Source organism: Mercenaria mercenaria, chromosome 12 (assembly GCF_021730395.1).
Source record: "Mercenaria mercenaria strain notata chromosome 12, MADL_Memer_1, whole genome shotgun sequence".
In the NCBI taxonomy this organism is placed as follows: Eukaryota; Metazoa; Mollusca; class Bivalvia; order Venerida; family Veneridae; genus Mercenaria; species Mercenaria mercenaria.
Window position 1 is genome coordinate 68,083,546 of NC_069372.1, and position 22,306 is coordinate 68,105,851.

Consider the following 22,306-nt stretch of genomic DNA (forward strand, 5'->3'; position numbering starts at 1 on the left):
AAAATTAATGATTATTATCATTATCATGCCTGATTTATATAGTCCCTTTCATGTTAAATATGTTCAAAGGCACTTTACATAGTACAATGGCAGCATCTCAGGATGCCAAATTCATCTTCTACAGACACAGAGCGATCTGACCAGGGGAACAGAGCAAGAGAAAGTGGTCAGTACAGAGAGAAATCCTGTAGATACAAGCCAGTCTGACTAATTTTGCCTAGCTCTTTGTGAATATACAGTCTGGCTTTCTTAAAGTGCCCAGTGTATAGGACCTATACATGTGTGGCTGACTTTCCTGAGAAGAACCAGTACTGGCCTCTTTATAATAAAAGAAAACATACACCTTAGGAGATAAAAAATAAAATACTTATTTATCACTATATTATTCAGAATTAATTGATGAAATAATTCTTGAGGCATGAATACCTGTTTTGCATTTACTTTCACAGATATCAAGGTTGTGTCAATCCATGAAATTAAATTCAAACATTTGTAACATTCCATCACTTTTATCTTAAATATTCAAAACAAACTTATTCATGTCTACAAAAATTAATTCTTTTTCCCTAAACTAAGTTGTTATACCAACAAAATTAAGCTAGAGTTATCATTAAAGGAGATTTTATAACTGAAAAAGTAAACTGTTGTGATCATGAGCTTTGACCTTCAAGTGTGACCTTGACCTCAGACCTTGTGACCTGGGTTGTATACTTAGCAAGTCCTTTTGATGAGGTTAGTACCTGATGATATTTTATAAAAATTCTTCTAGTGGTTAAAAAGATATGAAGTGGAAACCAATATACACTATTTCATCTTTGATCTCTAAGTATGACCTTGACCTTCGACTTTGACCTGTGCCCTGTACTCTACAGCTTCTTGGATGAAGTTAACAATTGATGCTGATTTTATAAAAATCCTTGACATGAAGCACACATGAATTTACATTTTACCATCTGTGACCTCTTTGTGTGACCCTGACATTCAATTAAATGTCCTTTATCATATGCTTTGCATGCCATCTTCAGAATGTAAACAACTGATACTAGTTTTATGAAAATCTTTCAAGCAGTGGACAGGAAGTTCAGCTATTAGACATTTTACCTCAAAGTGTGACCTTGAACTTAGATCTAGTGACCTATGTTAAGTGTGGTGCATGTTGTCTTGATAAGACAATTTCTTTTAGTTTTATGAAAATTAGTTTTATGAAAATCTTACAAGCATTTCAGAAGATATCGAGCAGACAAATTTATGCCTTTTTACCATTGACCTCTAAGTTTGACTTTGACCTTGGATCTAGCAACCTGGGTTGTCTGATCTGCAAATGAGATTAACAATTGATGCTAGTGGTTAACAAGATATGGAGTGGACACTTAGTTAAGCTATTTGAACTTTAACCTCCAAGTGTGACCTTGATCTTGACCCTATAGTCACCCAGGTTGTGTACACTGAAAATCATCTTGATGAGAAGAACCATAATGATTGTTATTTAGTTTTATGGAAATTTTCCCAGAGGTTAAGAAGATCATAGCAGACACATGTATGGCTGGACTGACAGGACCAGACACAATGTATGGCTGGACTGACAGGACCAATGACTACATCATAGCTCCATATGCTCAGTATCTGGAGGAATAAAGAGTTTAAAGCAGTATATTTTATATAACATACACTGCTAAAATTGAACATTTGTCATGACAAAAACATAGAATTACACTTCTAGCACTTACCGAAAATTGTATCCTTTAGACAAAATATCTTCATCACTGTCCAGCCTTCGGAATGAATATTCGGGGATACAGTCCTCTACATTGTAGTCTATATTACAGTCCCAATTTATGATTATCTGTATCACTCCACCCTAAAATGGTTACAGATATGCTGTTTTAATATCAACAAAATCAAAACAGGTTAAAAAGTAACACATGGAAATACAATGTAACTTTACATCTTGAATTTCGAAGGACTGAAAAATTAAACAAGCGATGAAATAACTTTGAATTATATAACGGAAAAGCATTTCATAAAGTTTACAAATATTTAAGCAATGTAGACATTTCTCACCTTTCATGTTATTATCAAACTTTTTAAGATAGAATCACAGTTTTAATAATCATAATTTATAACTGAATATAAAATGATAATTTAAGAAATTGATAGAAAATCAAATAAAGAAAGCCTTGTTGTTGACCCTAGATCGCTCACTTGAGTTTCAAAGCTTTTTTGAGGTCCATCTGACCTTTGACCTCTAAGTGTGACCTTGACCTTAGACCTAGGGACGTGGTTCTTGTGCATGACACTCCGTCTCATGATAATGAACATTAATTTTGTACCAAGTTACATCAAAATCCCTCCAATTGCATGAAGAAGATATGCTCCGGACAAATTTTGTGGACCACGCCGCCCGCCCTTCTGCCTGTCGGCCAGGGGCGTTCCCATAATACGTCCTGTTTTTCAAACCAGCATATAAAAAATGACATTTGGACCAGTCTAAAGGTGCAACTCAGCCACTAGTCAATTTAAAACTTGTTATCAGAATCAGCCAAACAGAGGCTCATGCGTTTTTGGACTGGTCTCAAAAAACTGTCTTATATTACGGAAGACTAGCCTTGTGAAATAAAAGACATTTAGTCATTATGCAGGTTATAAAGCTATGAGAAAGTAAAGACCTTTTAGCCGTGTGCAGATTAAAAAACTTGGAGAATACAACATTCATCTGGTGCAGATAACAAAGCTTTGAGAAAATGAAGATATTAATTCACTGTGATTTTTTTTGTTGGGTTTAACATCCCACCAACACAATTAAAGTCACATGGCGACTTTCCAGCTTTGATGGTAGGTGCCCCTCCGTGCATTATTTCATCAAAGGCAAACACTTGGGTGAACTACTGACCTTCCATAAGCCAGCTGGATGGCTTCCTCACATGAAGAATTCAATGCCCCAAGTGAGGTTTAAGCCCACACTGGTGAGGGGCAAAAGATTATCAGTCAGCGCCCTTAACCACTCGACCATGGAGGACCCTCATTCAGTGTGAAGATAACAAAGCTGGGAGAAAGGTGAATACATTCAGCTAGTGTGCATGTTACAAAGCTTGGAGAAAGATGAATACATTCAGCTAGTGTGCATGTCACAAAGCTTGGAGAAAGATGAATACATTCAGCTAGTGTGCATGTTACAAAAGCTTGGAGAAAGATGAATACATTCAGCTAGTGTGCATGTTACAAAGCTTGGAGAAAGATGAATACATTCAGCTAGTGTGCATGTTACAAAGCTGGGAGAAAGTTAAGACATTTGTTTGGTGTGAAAGTTACAAAGCCGGGAGAAAAAATACAAGTTAGATTGAAGGGGTATGCCTTTACATGGCTCGAATATATAAATAAAAGAGAACAGACAGCAAAATGAATGTTAAAAATCATAAAATCTGGTTTACTGTAACAAAACCTATCTCTTTTGTTTCATGTTTCTACTGGATCAACAGTATTTCAGATATGAAGTAGATGTCAATGTATGCAAGTGAAAACAAGACAGGTTGAGTCTAATGATAAAGGTATCGGCCACTCAACAGAAAATTGTTGGTTTGAGTCACATCTAGGGCACAACTTTGACTTCCACATATGATATCAGTACTGGCTTTTACTAGGAAACAGATTCAAATGAGCTTCAAGCTAACATCATAATTGAGCTCAAACCAGATGTGTGTCCATAGGTCACTGGTACCTCCCACTTACTGTCATATGTTACTTGTTGACAAGGGGATTCTGCATGAGAAAATTGCAAGTTAACCCTACATTATATACTTCTTTAAACTGCTGACACTTGCGAACACCTAAATTTCTTTTTTTCAATTTTGAATTTGTTTAACATACACATGCCATAATTCTTTTACTACTGTAAGAAACAAAGAAAGACCATGCAAAATATATTGTCTGCTAGCTTTCTCATCACCTCCTCAGTGCAAAAAAGTGGATATTAGTGCATTCAAATAAAGAAGCCATATCATAACCTCCATTTACGTGGGGTTTAGGTGTGATATGAAGCTGAGGTATACACACATTGATCATAATTTTATGATTCCTAATATAAATTGCCAATCAGTTAGTTTCTGTCTGCCAATGTAAACTGAGCCGGATACAATGCAATGCCAATCTCATACAAAAAATCATTGCATACTGAAGCAAGATACACCTTTTGTTACATGTAAGGTTAATTTGCAGGTTTGTACAGGGAAGGATAATTGTTCTGTTGTTACTATTGTTTTTATTTAGGAAACGTACAATACAGTCAAATTTGTGCTATGCATGGTCACCTTTCGTAAGTGGTCACCTATAATTAATGGTCATTTTGTATTCCCCTCCAACAAATTGTACTCCCGAAAATCACTACCTATCATAAAGTGGTCACCTGCCTTAATCAGCCAATCTGATCTTTTCCCTTGACTGGCTCAGCTTAAGACAGGTAAGACTGTATCATGACTCTTGAAAAACTGGGTATACAACAAGAGACAATATCTAGCCTTTCTTACTCTCAATGTAAGTGACTTCCACTGATGCGATTCAATTGCAACAAAACTTAAAACTACTATGAATGCTATTATGTGCAACACTTAAGGTGACAAGCATATTTTTCATGTTGCTTCAGTGTTCCAAAACCGTTCTTTCAAAAACCCATCAGAAACCATGTTAAAACTGTTATCCTAAATGCCTTAGGAAACTAAAGTTTTCATTGCTATTTTCCAAGCCCTAAGAATGGGTCAAATTCAAAAGAACTAAGGTACAAAACAGTTACCTTATAAGCTAAATGTGCAAAGTCAACTCCGGAATATTCTGCTATGTCTTTCAAAACAAAAATAGGGCAGAACTGATATTTTGCATGGTCCTTCTTAAAACGGCAATTTCTCAACTCATTGTCATCATCATAACCCAATATATTTCTCCTGAAATGTACAAGAATTTCAGGCTCTCCAGTAAATATAGCTAATAATTTTAGAGAAAAAACTGGTTCCTGAAACAAATTACTCATCAATAGAAAAAACTAATTAACCCATTTCAACTTTAAGCAACACAGCTGGGGTGACATTTTTCATCATGTTTACTTCCACAAAGTCTGGCATAGAATATGTATATGGCACTGTAAAATGATAATGTGAGTGGAACTATTAGATACTGATGAAAAGCAAGTGTGTGTGTGTGTGTGTGTGTGTGTGTGTGGAGTGGTGGGGAGGGGGGGATTTAGCATTTTTTTCAACATGTTTCCAGCCATATAAACAATGTTACCTACTTGTATCAGTGTGCACATTGAACAACCTCACTGGAATATCACACGTTAGAAATGTGACATTATACCTCACCCACTCACATTATACTGACATTGGGCTGACCAGTCACTGACACCAGGCTGACCAGTCACTGACACCAAGCTGACCAGTCACTGACACCAGGCTGACCAATCACTGACACCAAGCTGACCAGTCACTGACACCAGGCTGGCCAGTTCTAGAATAATCCTTTTAATGCTTAGTGCCATGGAAGGAAGCTACTACATGTAATACCATTTTACAACTCTTTGTTATGACGTTGCCGGGAAGCTAAACCATGACCTCCCACACTTGAAGTTGGCCGGCTCTAGCTAAGGCTAACAAGGCGGTTAAAAAGCCAGAAAATTTTGATCGTCCCAATTATTTCAAATGCATTACAAATGGGTTTATTCCTATATGCACAATATTTTTTGCTTTTTATCAAGATATCTTGCAAAACTCGTATACCAATAAATTTGTATCACTGGTCACTGTTAAGCACCAAAATTTTACTGGTAACTGAGAGAAAAAATGTTTGCTCTATAAGTATAAATGAGTCATTGTAAAGGGATAATGTAACTTAAGACCTCACCAAAAAAATACAAATCAAGTACAAGAATTTTGCAACACAATGCAATATGCCTGCTCTTACAGGCTGTCCTTGATCTTGCATACATAACACCTATATCTACTGAAACACTGTTGAAAGGGTTATCACAAGTAGCACAAACTAATTACAATTATAGAGTTGGCGCATTTTCTACAAAATATTTGTTCAACTCTTGTTATTTAAGAACAATAATTTCCTAAAACTAGATGCCCACGGTCAACATACTGAGCCCGCCCTTTGACCCCTAACTGTGACCTTGAACTTTGAGATAGGAACCTGTGGTTTGCACATGACACTCTGTCCCCTTGAGTTAAACATTCATGCAAAATATAAACAAGATGCTTCAATGCATGTCAAAGTTATGGGTCGGACAAGATCTTACATGACCTTTGACCTCCAACTGTTACCTTGACCTCTGAGATCCTACTCTAATAATGTCACCCTTCTTTGACATGAAAATGTGACCTTAAGGCTTGGTGTAGCAAATGGCAATTGGTAACATGTATACATGACACAACTGTGTAAAAGGTCTCCTCATACTTGACCTCAGTGTTGTTATTATGTTTTCTTGTCCATTGGTATCATGCTTAATTCAGTGCTAGGGGACATGAGGTGTGAAGCATATTTCATTACCTCCGGTGGACACACTCCATCAAACCAAACTACTTTCATTTTTTGCTTGGTTGTATTCTATGGTTCAAAAGGGCATTCTTAGAAATGAATTATCACAGTTTGCTATGTTACAAAATACTTTTATAGATAATTAAGGCATTACCTAAGTGTGGCATGAAAATGGTCTACTTTTATCAAACTTGTCACAAGTGTAAGGTTTTTCATAGCATATTATTGTTGTAACCATGGTAAACAGAGGCTGAAATTTCATACTAAGTACACACACTTAATTAAGGATTTTTCACTATACCATACCTTCCCAAACTGTCCTTAATGGCTTCCCCATACTTAAAAAAAAATCAAAATCCATTCAGGTAACAAGTGAATACTAGCACCCTGGTAGTGCTAAAATTGTTAACAACTCATTCATTAGAAGATAATTTAAGGTTAATACTCATTTTAACAGGACCTGGTGTAAAATAAGCAAGTTTTGAGGGCTTTTTAAATTGCCCCTCTCGCTTTTGCAAAATGTAATGCCCCCATGGGTCTAAAAGCATATTATATATTTATACAGCATATTTAAATTGGCACGTATGGTGTAAAAAAATACACATTGCAATTTTCCCAAATTTGGACAAATATATATTTAAAAACCAAACCTCCACCATATCATAAGAGGGTCAAAACTAATACCTAGGCTACTACATAAAGGATGTTTTCTATATTTTGAGACAAGTTTAGCTTTTTAGAAAAGGTTTTAACAATTAAGAGAATTTGTATGAGCTGAGCATCATCAAAATAAGTCAGTGACACATATTATTTCAAGTTACTTATAGTTATGCATCATTTCAACTAGTCTCCATAAATTTTGTTTTATAAATTTTATACTTATATTAGTCACCTACAAATAATTATGAATACAAAAGTATACTCCAAAAAATAACTTAAGGACCACATATGAAAAAGTGATATATGCTTGGTCTTTCATATAATATCTCCGGTATAAAATGCAACAGTTGCAGACTGCATTGAATATTACTTTCAGGCAAGTGAATATATTATATAAAAGCCAAATACTGAACTCAACCTGTATTGCTTTTATGTTTTACACACGTTATGTCACTGTTTTTAAAATCAGATCCTTGATTTATTTTTTAGAAACATATCACAAGCAAACAAAAAGTTAAACTTGTCTCACAAATACACCTGGTACATAATACATTAATATTTCCAAGATATACCTTCAATGCTATAGACTTGAAATCTGGTGTACCCGTATTAAGGACTATAGTTTTAAGTTGGAATATGGGACAAAGTTTGTTGTCACCAATATCAAATCTGCAGCTTTTAAGATAGGTTTCATTGTTCACAGTCTTTGGTATATTCCGCCTACAATGAATAAGTGTATATTAAAGTCACGCTTGTGTACCCTGAAAGTCTGTACAGATCTATTTATCTATTAATACTGAAGTGTACAAAAATAATGAAAAACAGGGTATCTGTTTGTTTCAGTGTAAGATCTATGTGCAGTATTTTCACACGTGGAGCAGCCATGAGCGAAAATGTAAAATCTGGTGTTCAAAAGTATTTAGATTTTACATGTAAAACAAATTTCCTGCAAACTGCATGTTTTTAGTAAATTTTACCCATTGAATAATTTCTTACCAGTGAAAAATACCAGGTGAAAATACCAGATAGTTATTTCACTCTAATACCTGTTTCAAGTGGCTTATTCAAATCTGATGAACATTATTGCAAATTCTCTTACAAAGTTCCCTTTACAATGTCTATTCGACAAAACTGAACTATTTGAGCAAACACCTGAGAGGGCCATCTACCAATCAACTTTGCTGAAGATCCATCAAGTGGTTCACAGCAAGGAAACAATTAATGATATTTCTATCCTTACCTCTGACACACTTTATGTAAAGTGATGATACAAGTGATTCTTGAGTAAAGTTGTTTAAAGTGAATTTGGATAATGGGCACCAAATTGTTACTATTTTAAACAGCTAAACCTAAGCTTTGGCTTAAGTGAGCTAAAATATCAAGCTAAACTGATATCTGTTACATGATTCTCAGTGCAGAAAATGTTAAATAAACCAAACTGAGCTTCAATAACTTCTGAAAACAAGAGCTGTCACCATAGACTGCGCGCTCGACTATTTCGATGTTGGATAGTGAAATAGCCCACATCTGAGTAAGCTGGAGGCATCACTAGAGTGTTTAATGACACCAATGTTGATGACAATATTGGACAATAGTTAAGCCTGAGTCAAAATATAGTAATAACAGAGACAGAATGAAAGAATATGAAAACATCAATTTAGTATAACACACAAACAGGTACATAATTCATGGAATATTCCTGCCAGAATAATGCACCATCTGTCATATCATGTGACTTCATGACTAATACTGAGGAACAACTTTTTTAAGTTTGAACAAAAATCCATTTAGTAATAACTGAGATACAGTGGAATGTATCAAAGTTAACCTAAAATTCTAAATAAAAAGGGGACATAATGCATGAAATAATAGTCCAAAAGTTATAGACCTTGTGTCATATGATGTGGATGATGATGTGGAACAACCATTTCAAGTGTAACAGAGGCTTCTTGTAGAGCAGATTTAATAAATCTGGGGGTGTCACAAAATAACAAGAAAGTAGAGTTCTGTGTATCTTTTGTATTTTTTTTGCTATTCTATTATTGTAGGAATGCAGGGTGTCCTGCAAGCAAACAAAGACAAGCATATGCTAATATTAGCAACATAAAACAAAATAAAAAGCAAACAAGAGCTCGTAGAACACGAATGCCCCACTTGATGCATTCAGTAACTGCATAAGGAACAGAAATTATTTGGTCACTGTGCACTAGACTTTTGACGTACTGACCTCAAATCAATAATCATTATGAGTCATTGTGACCTCCATATCAAATGTGATCTTAGACCAAAGCATTCTCTAGTTATCTGGTAAAAACAGTTGTATTGTTCTGGGTCAATGTGACCTTGACCATTGACCTACTGACCTCAAAATCAATAGGGGTCATCTGCTGGTCATGATCAACCTCCCTATCAACATTCATGATCCTAGGCCAAAGCATTCTCAAGTTATCATTCGGAAACCGTTTAACTGTTCCGGGTCACTGTGACCTTGACCTTTGACATCAAAATTTATAGGCGTCATCTGCTGGTCATGAACAACGTCCCTATTTACCTTCATGATCCTAGGCCAAAGCATTCTTGACTTATCATCTGGAAACCGTTTAACTGTTCCAGATCACTGATAATTTACATAATATTGGTGCCAGAGTTATGGGCCTTGTGCCATATGATGTGGGTGATGATGCTGTATAACTATTTTAAGTTTGAACAAGAGATCACAGAGTGATCTTGGCGACCACCAATGTGCCATTTTTGAGTGTTCCATATTTCAAGACTTACTGACTAGCTCAAGGTCAAATTTCATTTCCGTACACAACACTACATGTGGTCCATGCATGTGGTCCAAATTTGAAAGCTGTAGCTTGAGAAATGTGAAAGTAGGTCACTAGATCAATTTCAAGGACAAAGTTCTTTGTACACAAAACTATGCATATGCATCAAGTTTGAAGGCTGTAGTTACAGAAATTTGAAAGTAGGTTACTAGGTCAATCTTAAGGTCAAAGTTTATTTCGGTACACAAAACTATGCAAATGGTCCAAATTTGAAGGCTGTAGCTTGAGAAATGAGCAAGTAGGTCACTAGGTCAATGTCAAGGTCAAAGTTTGTTTCGGTACACAATCCTATGCATGTGGTCCAAATTTGAAGCCTGTAGCTACAGAAATGTGAAAGTAGGTCACTAGGTCAATCTTAAGGTCAAAGTTCATTTTGGTACACAAAACTATGCAAGTGGTTCAAATTTGAAGGCTGTAGCTTGAGAAATGTGAAAGTAGGTCACTAGGTCAAAACCAAGGTCCGTTTTTATTTCGGAACACAGAACTATGCATGTGGTCCAAATTTGAAGCCTGTACCTTCAAAAATGTGAAAGTAGGTCACTAGGTCAATGTCAAGGTCAAAGTTTGTTTCGGTTTACAAAACCATGCATGTGGTCCAAATTTAAAGGCTGTAGCTTGAGAAATGTGAAAATAGGTCACTAGGTCAAAATCAAGGTCAAATTTCATTTCGGAACACAAAACTATGCATGTGGTCCAAATTTGAAGCCTGTATCTTCAAAAATGTGAAAGTAGGTCACTAGGTCAATGTCAAGGTCAAAGTTTCTTTTGGTGCACTAAACTATGCATGTGGTCCAAATTTGAAGGCTGTAGCTACAGAAATGTGAAAGTAGGTCACTAGGTCAAAATCAAGGTCAACTCATGTCAAGGTTCATCTTGCCACTCAAAACCATACATGTGGTCCAAATCTGAATGTTGTAGGTTATTGACAAGAAGATTTTAAAAGCTTTTCCCTATATAAGTCTATATGAACCATGTGACCCCCTTGGGCGGGGCCATATTTGACACTAGGGGGATAATTTGAACAAACTTGGTAGAGAACCACTAGATGATGCTACATTAAAATATCAAAGCCCTAGGCTTTGTGGTTTGGACAAGAAGATTTTCAAAGCTTTTCCCTATATAAGTCTATATAAACCATGTGACCCCCGGGGCGGGGCGGGGCCATATTTGACCCTAGGGGGATAATTTGAACAATCTTAGTAGAAGACCACTAGATGATGTCACATACAAAATATCAAAGCCCTAGGCCCTGTGGTTTTGGACAAGAGGTTTTTCAAAGTGTTTCCCTATATAAGTCTATGTAAACCATGTGACCCCCAGGGCGGGGCCATACTTGACCCCAGGGAAATAATCTGAACAATCTTGGTAGAGGACCACTAGATGATGCTTCATACCAAATATCAAAGCCCTAGGCCCTGTTGTTTTGAACAAGAAGATTTTTAAAGTTTTTCCCTATATAAATTTATGTAAATTATAAAAATAAACAAAGGGCCATAACTCACTCAAAAATTGCTGAACCAGTCTGATATTCAGGGGGACACAACTAGGGTACCAATACATCATTCTGACAAAGTTTGGTCAAAATCCCCCTCGTAGTTTCTGAGGAGATGCGATAATGAGAAATTGTTAACGGATGGAAGGACGCACAGATGGAAGCATGACGGACCACGGACGCAGAGTGATTTGAATAGCCCACCATCTGATGATGGTGGGCTAATAAAATCCATTCAATCGTGGACGTAGAATGGAGGCCAATGCGGACACTGACGCTAGGTCAAGTAGGATAGCTCACCATATACTTCATATATGTAAGCTATAAGTACCAGTAACAAACATAACTGATTTAATGTGGCTGGCCTGTAAAGACCATCAGCAATTTCCATGTGTTTACCTATTCTTCTATGCTGTTTCACCATTGTTCGACCATAACAGAAAAGTGCTTCTTCATAACAATCTGAGACTGCCGAAATCACACTGAATACATAATCAAACAGAAAATGCTGACTTTCTTACGGTCCACCACCTTAACAGCTGACAAACAGCAGGCAAACCTGGCTTTTAACACGACTTTCAGATATCAAATCTATCAAAACTTGTAGGCATTACAATTCATAATCTGTTACAAATTTCATACCTTTTTACATTAAACTTTGGAAACTCTATGCTATTCTTTATGAAGACAGTAAAATTTTCAGCTATTCTCAGTGCAGGTGGATCTGGTCTGAAAAAGAAAAATCTCTTCAATTTTAATACAAACATAATCACATAATTTAATAAAACAGACATTTTTCACCATCTAAATTTCTTAATTACCAATTTGCATATGCCAATAATGATGGTGGCTTGAACAGTCAAAATTTAATGTTCATTTTGCTATATTTGTTGTTAACAGGAAATCTCTTCCACAAATTTCGATCACTAAATCTGGTAAAATGACATTTAATTCATTCAAAAACTACTTAATTTATTATCATATCCTTGTATATTGTGATCAATTTATAAACGAAAGATGTAGAACAAAGTTATCCACTGCATATTATGTTAAGACCTTAAAATACCAAACTACCTTTTTTTTATTCTGTGACTGCTGAATTCTGACAGACTTAATGAAACTGTACAAATAAGCATCCAGCAGCTAGGAATTTCTCAACAAAATTCTATCAGTATAGATATAACATGTAAAAATTATAGCAAGTTGGAAAGTCTAAGTTTTAGACTTTAAACAGGCTACACATATATCTCAAGCACTAGATTATAAATCCAAAAGTCCTGAAGACAATAAACCTGAAATTAATTGTTTTCTATCTCTTGAGCCTTTTGACAGGTCCTCAATTACTTCAGGAGAACCAGTTAATGAGGGATGTGTTTAGTGTATGTAGTACTCTTTTACTGACCATTCTAACATGGCTCGATTTGATTTCCAGTTAAGCAAAGAAGAAAATCAAGCTCTATATATTCTGCGATAATCAACGGTTGACGCACGGACCGGTAAGAGAGCATTATGACGTCAATTATGACGTCATATTGCCGCATGACGTTCGATATATTACTCCCCGCGTAAACGAACTCCAGTATAATATCTATTAAAATATATCATTGAGCATGTCAGAATGAAAACAATCAAGGCCTTCTTGTTATTTATCGTCTAATTTACCATGGTTCATCGTTCAGATGCTTTAGTATTTAACAACTCTGGCTAACGCCCTCGTGGTTCAATTCCTACACATCTGAACTCTGAACCGTGGTAAATCAGACGATAAACAACTAGAAGGCCTTGATTATTTGTTAAATATATTCCATGTAATTTTATTTTGGCTAATATTTATAACAGGCATGGCCCATGAGTCTCAAACAGTCTTAAATATTATTCAACATTAACTGTTAAAGTACAATAATCCTCCTACTAAGAAAAAATACTTCATAAGTCAAACAAGACCACTGTCAAATAGAAGTGACACAAAAATGATTCAATCTACAGTATAATATATAAAATGACATTTGTAAGCTCAACAAAACATATAAAATCATTGACTTACGCTTTAAGAGAGCCGTCTTCTGTTGGACACCATGCTTTCACCTCACATGTTTGAAACCCTTTATCCCTGGAGGAGTTTATACATTTTCCTGTCATAAAACCTGTAAATATTTATAAGAATAATGCCAATAATGTGGTCTAAAATATCGTCTTATGTCTGCAAAACACTTATAAAAAAGCAGGACTGTTAAAATTTAATCAAACATTTAAGGTGACACAAATCTTCAAAGGTTTGTATATTTTGAATCATCTTTAAAAAATATATAAACCTACACATTTCTGGAAATTTCTTTGCAATCTCAAATTTTTTACACTGCTGTTAGAGGAAAGAAGACATTTTGTCCATCAATTTTTTTTCTAAATGTGGAGAGGCCCCAGGATGGCGGTTGGGAGAGGGGTGTTTTGGGAGAGGGGTGTTATTAAATGCACAAATTGTATGATTCAGTTCAGCAAGTTTAGACTGCGTAGAATACAGACCAGAAACAGTCCACTGATTGCTTCTGGTCACAAGGGCATGAGCAAAATACTCTAGTGATCTTGGGTTTGAAGCAATCCAAACATAGAAGATATAAGGATAATAACTGTTGAAAATATCAGAAACTCGATGAATGCCAATTAATATTTATTAGTGCAAATTTCGTGGGATCTTTAATGCCTAGATATTAGGTATGATTTCTTCTGACAAAACTGGAATTATCAACAACTTCCCAGGCTAGTGCCACAGGAGCTGCTCGAATGAATCCAGGTACTTGAGCTATCACTGCTCGACTGGTATTTCACTGTATTTTATTTGAATTTTCTTTTGTTACAATCAACTAAAGTCAATTTCACCTGGCAATTTTCAAAATGTTTTCAGACTCCATTTTGTCATTTAAATGGTTTGTAACTGACAGTTTTTTTTTGTATTGGTAACAATCTGATAAAATATTTACCTTAAATTTCTTTTAAGTGACCAAGTACTAGAATATAGTTCTCGAAACCCCCACCCACTCAAGAAAGTTCAGTGTATAATTGCTGCAACTACTGTAAAAGATATCATTATAAATATGGTGATTTAATAATTATCAAACACACAAACACAATATCTTGTTTGTGGTAAGGAGATCTTAATTACAGTGTTTTTGCTGTCATGAACTAATTTGCACAAGTAATTTTTTCAATGAAAGGTTTCTAAGATTCATGTTAATTTCTCATGATTTCTTCACATAAAGTAACAATTTTAATAGTAAGATGGTATAATATAATAATTATTACATTTAATACAAGACACCAGTATCAGCATTTCAACCTGTAGATATTATTACTGACAAATGATGACGTATGATATGTAATATAAATTTCCTGTCTAGGCTTGTATACGCACAAAATCATTTGTTGTCTCCTATTACAGCTATTACATAAGAGCTTATATTTCTAACGGTATTTTCTCTCTCTCTCTCCTTATCTACCTTTCCATGCAGCCAACCCACGAATACTGCTTTTTCAATAAAAATGTGATATACTGTCAGTGTCTCCAAAAAAAGACAATAAAAAAACCCTGCAAAATCTGAGAGTGGCTGGTGGCAGGGGTCCCCTATACCTTTGTCCGTTGAAGAAAAAATATCTCATGCACACTTCATGGTAATCATATATTTGCAGATCCACTGTAAAGCTATGACAGTAATGTGCTCCATGATCCTGAGGGGGAAAGGGAAACAAGTGCCTTCCCAACTATATCCATCAAAAAAGTATGTCATGCTTCCTTTACAAGGACTAATTGTATGAAGTTTTAATGAAATTCCTTTGAAATTGTTGATGCACTTAAGGGGTGACGGAGGCCATTAGGTCCCACACCTTTGTCCATCAAAAAAAAATTATGTTACGCACATTTGCTCACACATTTTTTGCAGACAATGAGGGCCCTTAAACCCTCTATCTATGTCACTTTCTAAATAAAAGAGCCCTATATCACTTTCCTAACTTAGTTTTTACCCAAGATAACCTATTATCTAATTCAGCTTAGATTTCATAGACAAAGTTTTAAGTAAATTGGTATTCATTATAAGCACCTTTTCAACAATCTGACCTAGTGACCTAGTTATTTACCAAAATGACCCAGTTACATTTATCATAGATTTTAAACAGATAAACACTCTGACCCTGGAGTCTCATGAAGATCAAGTAAAAATAAGGCCAAGGTTATCTATGATTTAACCTAGCTACCTTGTTTTTGTTTGTTTGTTTGTTTGTTTTGGGTTTAACGCCGTTTTTCAACAGTATTTCAGTCATGTAACGGCGGGCAGTTAACCTAACCAGTGTTCCTGGATTCTGTACCAGTACAAACCTGTTCTCCGCAAGTAGCTGCCAACTTCCCCACATGAATCAGAGGTGGAGGACTAATGATTTCAGACACAATGTCGTTTATCAAATAGTCACGGAGAACATACGCCCCGCCCGAGGATCGAACTCACGACCCCGGGATCCGTAGACCGACGCTCTACCTATTGAGCTAAGCGGGCGGGCTCACCTTGTTTTTGATCTCAGGTACTTGACCAATATTTTATAGACAAATATTCTGACAAAGTTTTACGAAAATCAGGCCTCTAAAGTGTTAACAATATTTTCCCAACATCTGACCCTGTGACCTAGTTTAAGGTCTGAGGTAACCCAGTTTTGAAATTGACCATGATGTCATAATAAACAAACATTCGGACAAAGAGTTTCAAAGATCAGGTAGAAAGTGAGGCCTCAAAAGTGTTAACAAGGTTTTTCTATGGTTTGAACTAGTGACTTATTTGCCCTCAGATAACCAAGTTTTGAACTTGATTTGGTAGAGACAATCATTCTGACAGATACTAATCTAATTGACTAGTTCTTGACATCAGGTTATCTGATTTTAAATGTCTATATTTTAAAGAGACAAACATTCTGACAAAGACTTAGTGTTAACAAGGTTTTCTTATTAACTGACCTAGTGACCTAGGTTTTGACCCCAGATGACCCAATAATGATCCTCTCTAAGATTTTATTGAGGGTAACATTCCCACAAAATTTCATTAGCCAAAAATGTGACCTCTAGATTGTTATCAGTCAAATTGTTATGGACATATGATGCCACCGCCGCCAACAGACAATTAACACAGGGTGATCACAATAGCTCACATTCAACTCTTAGTGGTCAGGTGAGTGAAAACAAGCATATATCAATCATGCATATATCAGTCATCTATTTGGAATTAGTTATGTGAACTAAAAAAACATTACAAGTACATCCATGTAAAAATTTCATCCCCTACGAACACTATTAATTATTTCGGTGAGGAGAAATGTAGTAATTTTCACCACTTAATGCTGCTGAAATGGACACTGAACTCAGCAAAAGAGAAAAGTACCTACCATCTCCTGCTAAAAGAGGTTCATTTTCTTTGCACACCTTTGGATCACTTGTGCAATTTGCTCCTGGAATTCTTATGTCCTGTAACAGAAAATCTACAGTTAACACCCAATATATAATCTAAATCACCCAACATATAATCTGAAACACCCAACATATAATCTGAAACACCAAACATACAATCTAAAACACCCAACATATGATCTACACTGACTTTCCCAAACACAATATAATAAACAGTTTAAACACACATTTACCAGATAATCTACAGTTATCTCCCCTTACAAAATATAATCGAGTCTGGCTAAAGGCAATGCACACTTTTTAGAAATCGTGTTGAGCCCGTCTAAATTATAATCAATTTGAAAGTTTTTTGTCAATTTCAAGCTAAAACGCTGGATTAGTTAAATATGTTCATGATTATACTGACAGAATCGTGATATAAAACGCTAGGGTGGCGGGTTTAATTAGGTAGGAACAAACATTTTAAGGCCTTATTTCGTACAATGATTCACATTTTAAACAACAAAATATATTGTGTACATTTGTTTGTATATGCCAATCTCTTAATAAGAATTTAAAGCTGCCATTAGAAAATGCCGAATATTCGAATATGGCAAATCGAATATTCGAATATTGATTTCAGTATTCGTTCCCATCCCTAATGTTTACATTTTTGCACACTTTGTTTTCAACTGTCACTATCTCAGCAAGATCTTAAACTTGAAAATGGCTGAAAAATGAGTAATATTACTGGAAATAGAGTAGCGTGGATGGGAACAGAAAAACCTGGCTTGCAATACTTAAACTTGCTCATGGCTATGAATAAACCAATATGGCTGAAAATACTTAAACTTGCTCAGATTATGAATAAAGCAATATGGCTGAAAATACTTAAACTTGCTCATGGCTATGAATAAAGCAATATGGCTTGCAATACTTAAACTTGCCCATGGTTATGAACAAAGCAACAATTGGCTGGAAATACTTAAACTTGCTCATGATTACGAACAAAGTAATATGGCTGGAAATACTTAAACTTGCTCATGGCTATGAATAAAGCAACATGGCTGGAAATACTTAAAACTTGCTCATGGCTATGAATAAAGCAACATGGCTGGAAATACTTAAACTTGCTCATGGTTATGAATAAAGCAACATGGCTGGAAATACTTAAACTTGCTCATGGCTATGAATAAAGCAACATGGCTTGAAATACTTAAACTTGCTCATGGCTATGAATAAAGCAACATGGCTGGAAATACTTAAACTTGCTCATGGCTATGAATAAAGCAATATGGCTGGAAATACTTAAACTTGCTCATGGCTATGAATAAAGCAATATGGCTGGAAATACTTAAACTTGCTCATGGCTATGAATAAAGCAATATGGCTGGAAACACTTAAACTTGCTCATGGCTATGAATAAAGCAATATGGCTGGAAATACTTAAACTTGCTCATGGCTATGAATAAAGCAATATGGCTGGAAATACTTAAACTTGCTCATGGCTGGAAATACTTAAACTTGCTCATGGCTACGAATAAAACAATATGGCTGGAAATACTTAAACTTGTATATGGATGGGAATAAAGCAACATGATAGAGAAAACAGGCACTTATAAATGGCATGGCTGGAAATACAGAAATTGTACATTGCTGGGAAAAGAACAACATCATTGGGAACATTGAAACTTATACATGGCTTCAGACTGGGCAATATGGCTTCTAAAAGAACAGAGCAACATGGTTGGAAAATCTGAAGCTTCTACATGGCTATGAATAACAGAATAAGGCTGGAAATAATAGCAATATGGCTGGGAATACAACACGACTGAGAATATTAAAACTTGTACATGGCTGGGAATAGAGCAACATCACTTGGAATACTGAAATGTGTATATGGCTGGGAACAGAGCTATAGGGCTGGGAATAGAGAAACATTACTGGGAATAGAGCAACATGGCTGGGAATACTGCAACAAGCACATGGCTGGGAATAAAGCAACATGACTGAGAATAGAGCAGTAACGCCTGTAACAAGAGAAACATGGCTGCATTCCTTGTAACAAAGCAACATGGCTGGAAATAGAGCAGCATTGTCAAGAATACTGAAACTTGTATGTGTCTTGGAATATAGAAACGGGACTGGCAAAACTGAAGCCAATATACATGACTAGGAATACAGCAGCATGGGTTGAAATATATATTGAAATTTGTAAATAGTCGGGAACAGAGCTTCATGGCTATGGCTGGGAATACTGAGCTTTATACATGGCTGGGAATAAATCAACATGGCAAAATGGAAACCTAAATACATGGCTTGGACTTACTGAAACATGTACCCAGTTAGGAATAGATCAACATAACTGAGAATAGAATAACGTGGCTGGCATTACAGCAACAGAGCTGAGAATATAGCAACATGGCTGAGAATATAGCAACATGGCTGAGAATACTAAAACTTGTTCATTACATGGAATACTGAAACCTATACATGGCTGGGAAATGAGAAATGTGGTATGGAATGTAGCACCATAGCTTGGAAATATTAAATCAGTTTTACTGAGATATTTCTTGCTCTAACTAGTATTTACTACACAAAATGTCTAGTTTCAAAGACAGTCAACACTTGGTTGTTTGCACTTACAGGTATTGTCAACAGCGACAGAGCTGGGTATAATGAATACAATTACAAATACATAACCCAAGATTAATTTGAGAAATCAGTTGCCTGCCACCATAAGTTTACTTTCAGAAGCAGTGTATAACAGTAGAACAATGAACAACAAGAGCTGTTGGAAGACAGCAACACTCTACTATTCAAAGGCCTTCTTACTTAAAAAATAAAAAAAATTAAGTAATTAGGAAAATATGAAGACATAAAAAGACATTTACAATTACAAAAAGGGCAACAGCTTTGAGTCATAGAACTTTCCCTTCTGATAATGTTTAATGAGACAACAAATTACATCAAAATAATTGCTAAGCTGAAAAAGGGGGCATACTTTTGTCAAAAAGCAAAACAGAGAACTTGTGCAGTGCATGTTATATCACCTCAGTGAAAGGCAGTGTTCAGTTTCAATCAATTTCCATGAGTTGTTACTGAGACACCTGGTGAGCTTATATACAAAAACATTTCTAAAAAATGCTTTGCGAAAGAAGAATAACACCTTTGTATAAATGCAGTTAGAAATCCACTGCTTTGCATATCACATCAGATCATCACAGTGAACATTTAGTGTGTAAAGTTTCAATCCATTCCCATTAGTGGATATTGAAATACCAGCTTACATACAAAACTTAACCAAATCATAGTGCCTACTGAAATGAGGTCACCAACACCAAAGCATGAGCGAGTGCTATAGCTCCACCTAGTCTTCAAAGAAGTGAAGTAAAAATGATCTGATTTAGAAAAATGCATGCATGTTAAACTAACTGAGGAACAATAACGATTAGATTTTCTGAGAAAGAGTAACATACCAGTATTTTTGCTTACCTCTTCACAGATTCCAATTTTCTGTTCATCTGTGATTATCAGGTTTGTTATAACAAAGAAAGCATTGTTTTCCTGAAAAAAAAAACAACAACAACAAAGGCAACAAATTACAATTAGCAGTCGAACAAATAGGCCATTGTCTATATACCCTGCTAAATTTCTAAAATGGGCTGGTCCATCATTCACTTTGGGCAGTACAAATTATTATCTAAAGGGGTGTTCACTGAAAATTTACTGACTGAATAGCGAACAGTGCAGACAATCATCAACTTGCATGGATGTGCAGGCTGATCTAGGTCTGCCCTGGTCACAAAGGTAAAATCACTTGCAGCTAGCAGGCTAAAAGTTAAAAGTCTTAAGTGGTTGAGCATCCATTTCGAATGTAGAAGATTGTGGGTTTGGTCCCCAGATGTGTCATATCAAGGATATGATAAATGGTATCAGCAGTTTCCTTGCTTGGCGCTTAGCATTAAAAAGGGAAACTCAGGCTTCTCTTATACTCTGGTGGTGATGGCTTCCATTAGGAAAAAGGTGTCAAGATAGATTACTTTAAGTTCTAGAACTTGCTTCACAATAAGTATTAGCCTGAACCAATAAATAGGTAACGTGTTTGACCTATTTAATGGACAAGTTTTCTCCATGACAACAAGACAGAAAAATACAATGTATACATCCAAAGAAATATCTCCTCCAGGTTTCTAATTCATATGGGGAAGTTGTCAGTTACCTTTGGATACTCCTCAATTTCTGACTTGTGCTGGGAAATTATCAGTTTAGTACTTGCAGATACAACTCAATCTCACTCATGGGCAGAACTTGTCAGTTACTTCAACACACTCTTCCATTTCTGACTCATGTGCAGAAGTAACCTATTTATCAATACCACATAATGTGAAGAAATTGCCATGTACTTAAATGCACTCCCATTTCTTAAGTTTGTGAATCGTAAGTCACTCAAAGAACTCTTCCACTTCTTACTCATTTAGGGGTAGGGAAGAGGAGGGAGGTGGTTGTCAGTTACTTGCAGATACCCTTACATTTCTCATCAATGTGACAGTGGGAAGGCTGTCAGTTACTTGCAGATACTCTTACATTTCTCATCAATGTGACAGTGGGAAGGCTGTCAGTTACTTGCAGATACTCTTACATTTCTCATCAATGTGACAGTGGGAAGGCTGTCAGTTACTTGCAGATATCTTACATTTCTCATCAATGTGACAGTGGGAAGGCTGTCAGTTACTTGTAGATACTCTTACATTTCTCATCAATGTGACAGTGGGAAGGCTGTCAGTTACTTGCAGATACTCTTACATTTCTCATCAATGTGACAGTGGGAAGGCTGTCAGTTACTTGCAGATACTCTTACATTTCTCATCAATGTGACAGTGGGAAAGCTGTCAGTTACTTGTAGATACTCTTACATTTCTCATCAATGTGACAGTGGGAAGGCTGTCAGTTACTTGCAGATACTCTTACATTTCTCATCAATGTGACAGTGGGAAAGCTGTCAGTTACTTGTAGATACTCTTTTATTTCCAACCCATGTGTGGAAGTTGTCAGTTACTAGCAGATACTCTTCCACTTCTGACCCATGTGGAGAAAGTTGTCACTTACTTATCATTATTATTATTATACCAGATTTATATAGCGCCCTTTTCATGATCAATTTCACGTTCAAAGGCGCTTTACATAGTTCAAATGCAGCCACACAGGGCGCATAATTCATCCTCTACTAGTACAGACACAGAGCAATCTGACCAGAGGGAAAGAGTGAGACAAAGCCCCCATGACAGAGAGATCAGAAATCAGATACAGGCTTGTCTGGCTAACTTAGCCTAGCTCGTTGCGAACAGACAGCCTGGTTCTTTAACGTGCCCAGTGTATAGC

The 22,306-nt window shown here is 35.9% G+C and overlaps 1 protein-coding gene across 4 annotated transcripts in view; it reads right to left on the reverse strand.

Annotated features, from left to right (window-relative positions):
* Nucleotides 1–22,306, reverse strand: part of LOC128547437 (P2X purinoceptor 4-like) — a 58,449-nt gene that overhangs the window by 18,956 nt on the left and 17,187 nt on the right. For 3 of the 4 annotated variants that reach the window (XM_053520285.1, XM_053520286.1, XM_053520284.1), the window contains exons 3-8: nucleotides 20,420–20,491; nucleotides 16,924–17,002; nucleotides 13,550–13,649; nucleotides 12,148–12,234; nucleotides 7,755–7,902; nucleotides 1,728–1,858 (exon numbers count right to left, since the gene is read on the reverse strand). In XM_053520285.1, the coding sequence (XP_053376260.1) occupies nucleotides 1,728–1,858; nucleotides 7,755–7,902; nucleotides 12,148–12,234; nucleotides 13,550–13,649; nucleotides 16,924–17,002; nucleotides 20,420–20,491 (617 nt within the window). Of the gene's footprint in view, nucleotides 1–1,727; nucleotides 1,859–4,783; nucleotides 4,932–7,754; nucleotides 7,903–12,147; nucleotides 12,235–13,549; nucleotides 13,650–16,923; nucleotides 17,003–20,419; nucleotides 20,492–22,306 lie in introns of all 4 variants that reach the window. The other variant, XM_053520283.1, reaches the window with a different exon arrangement.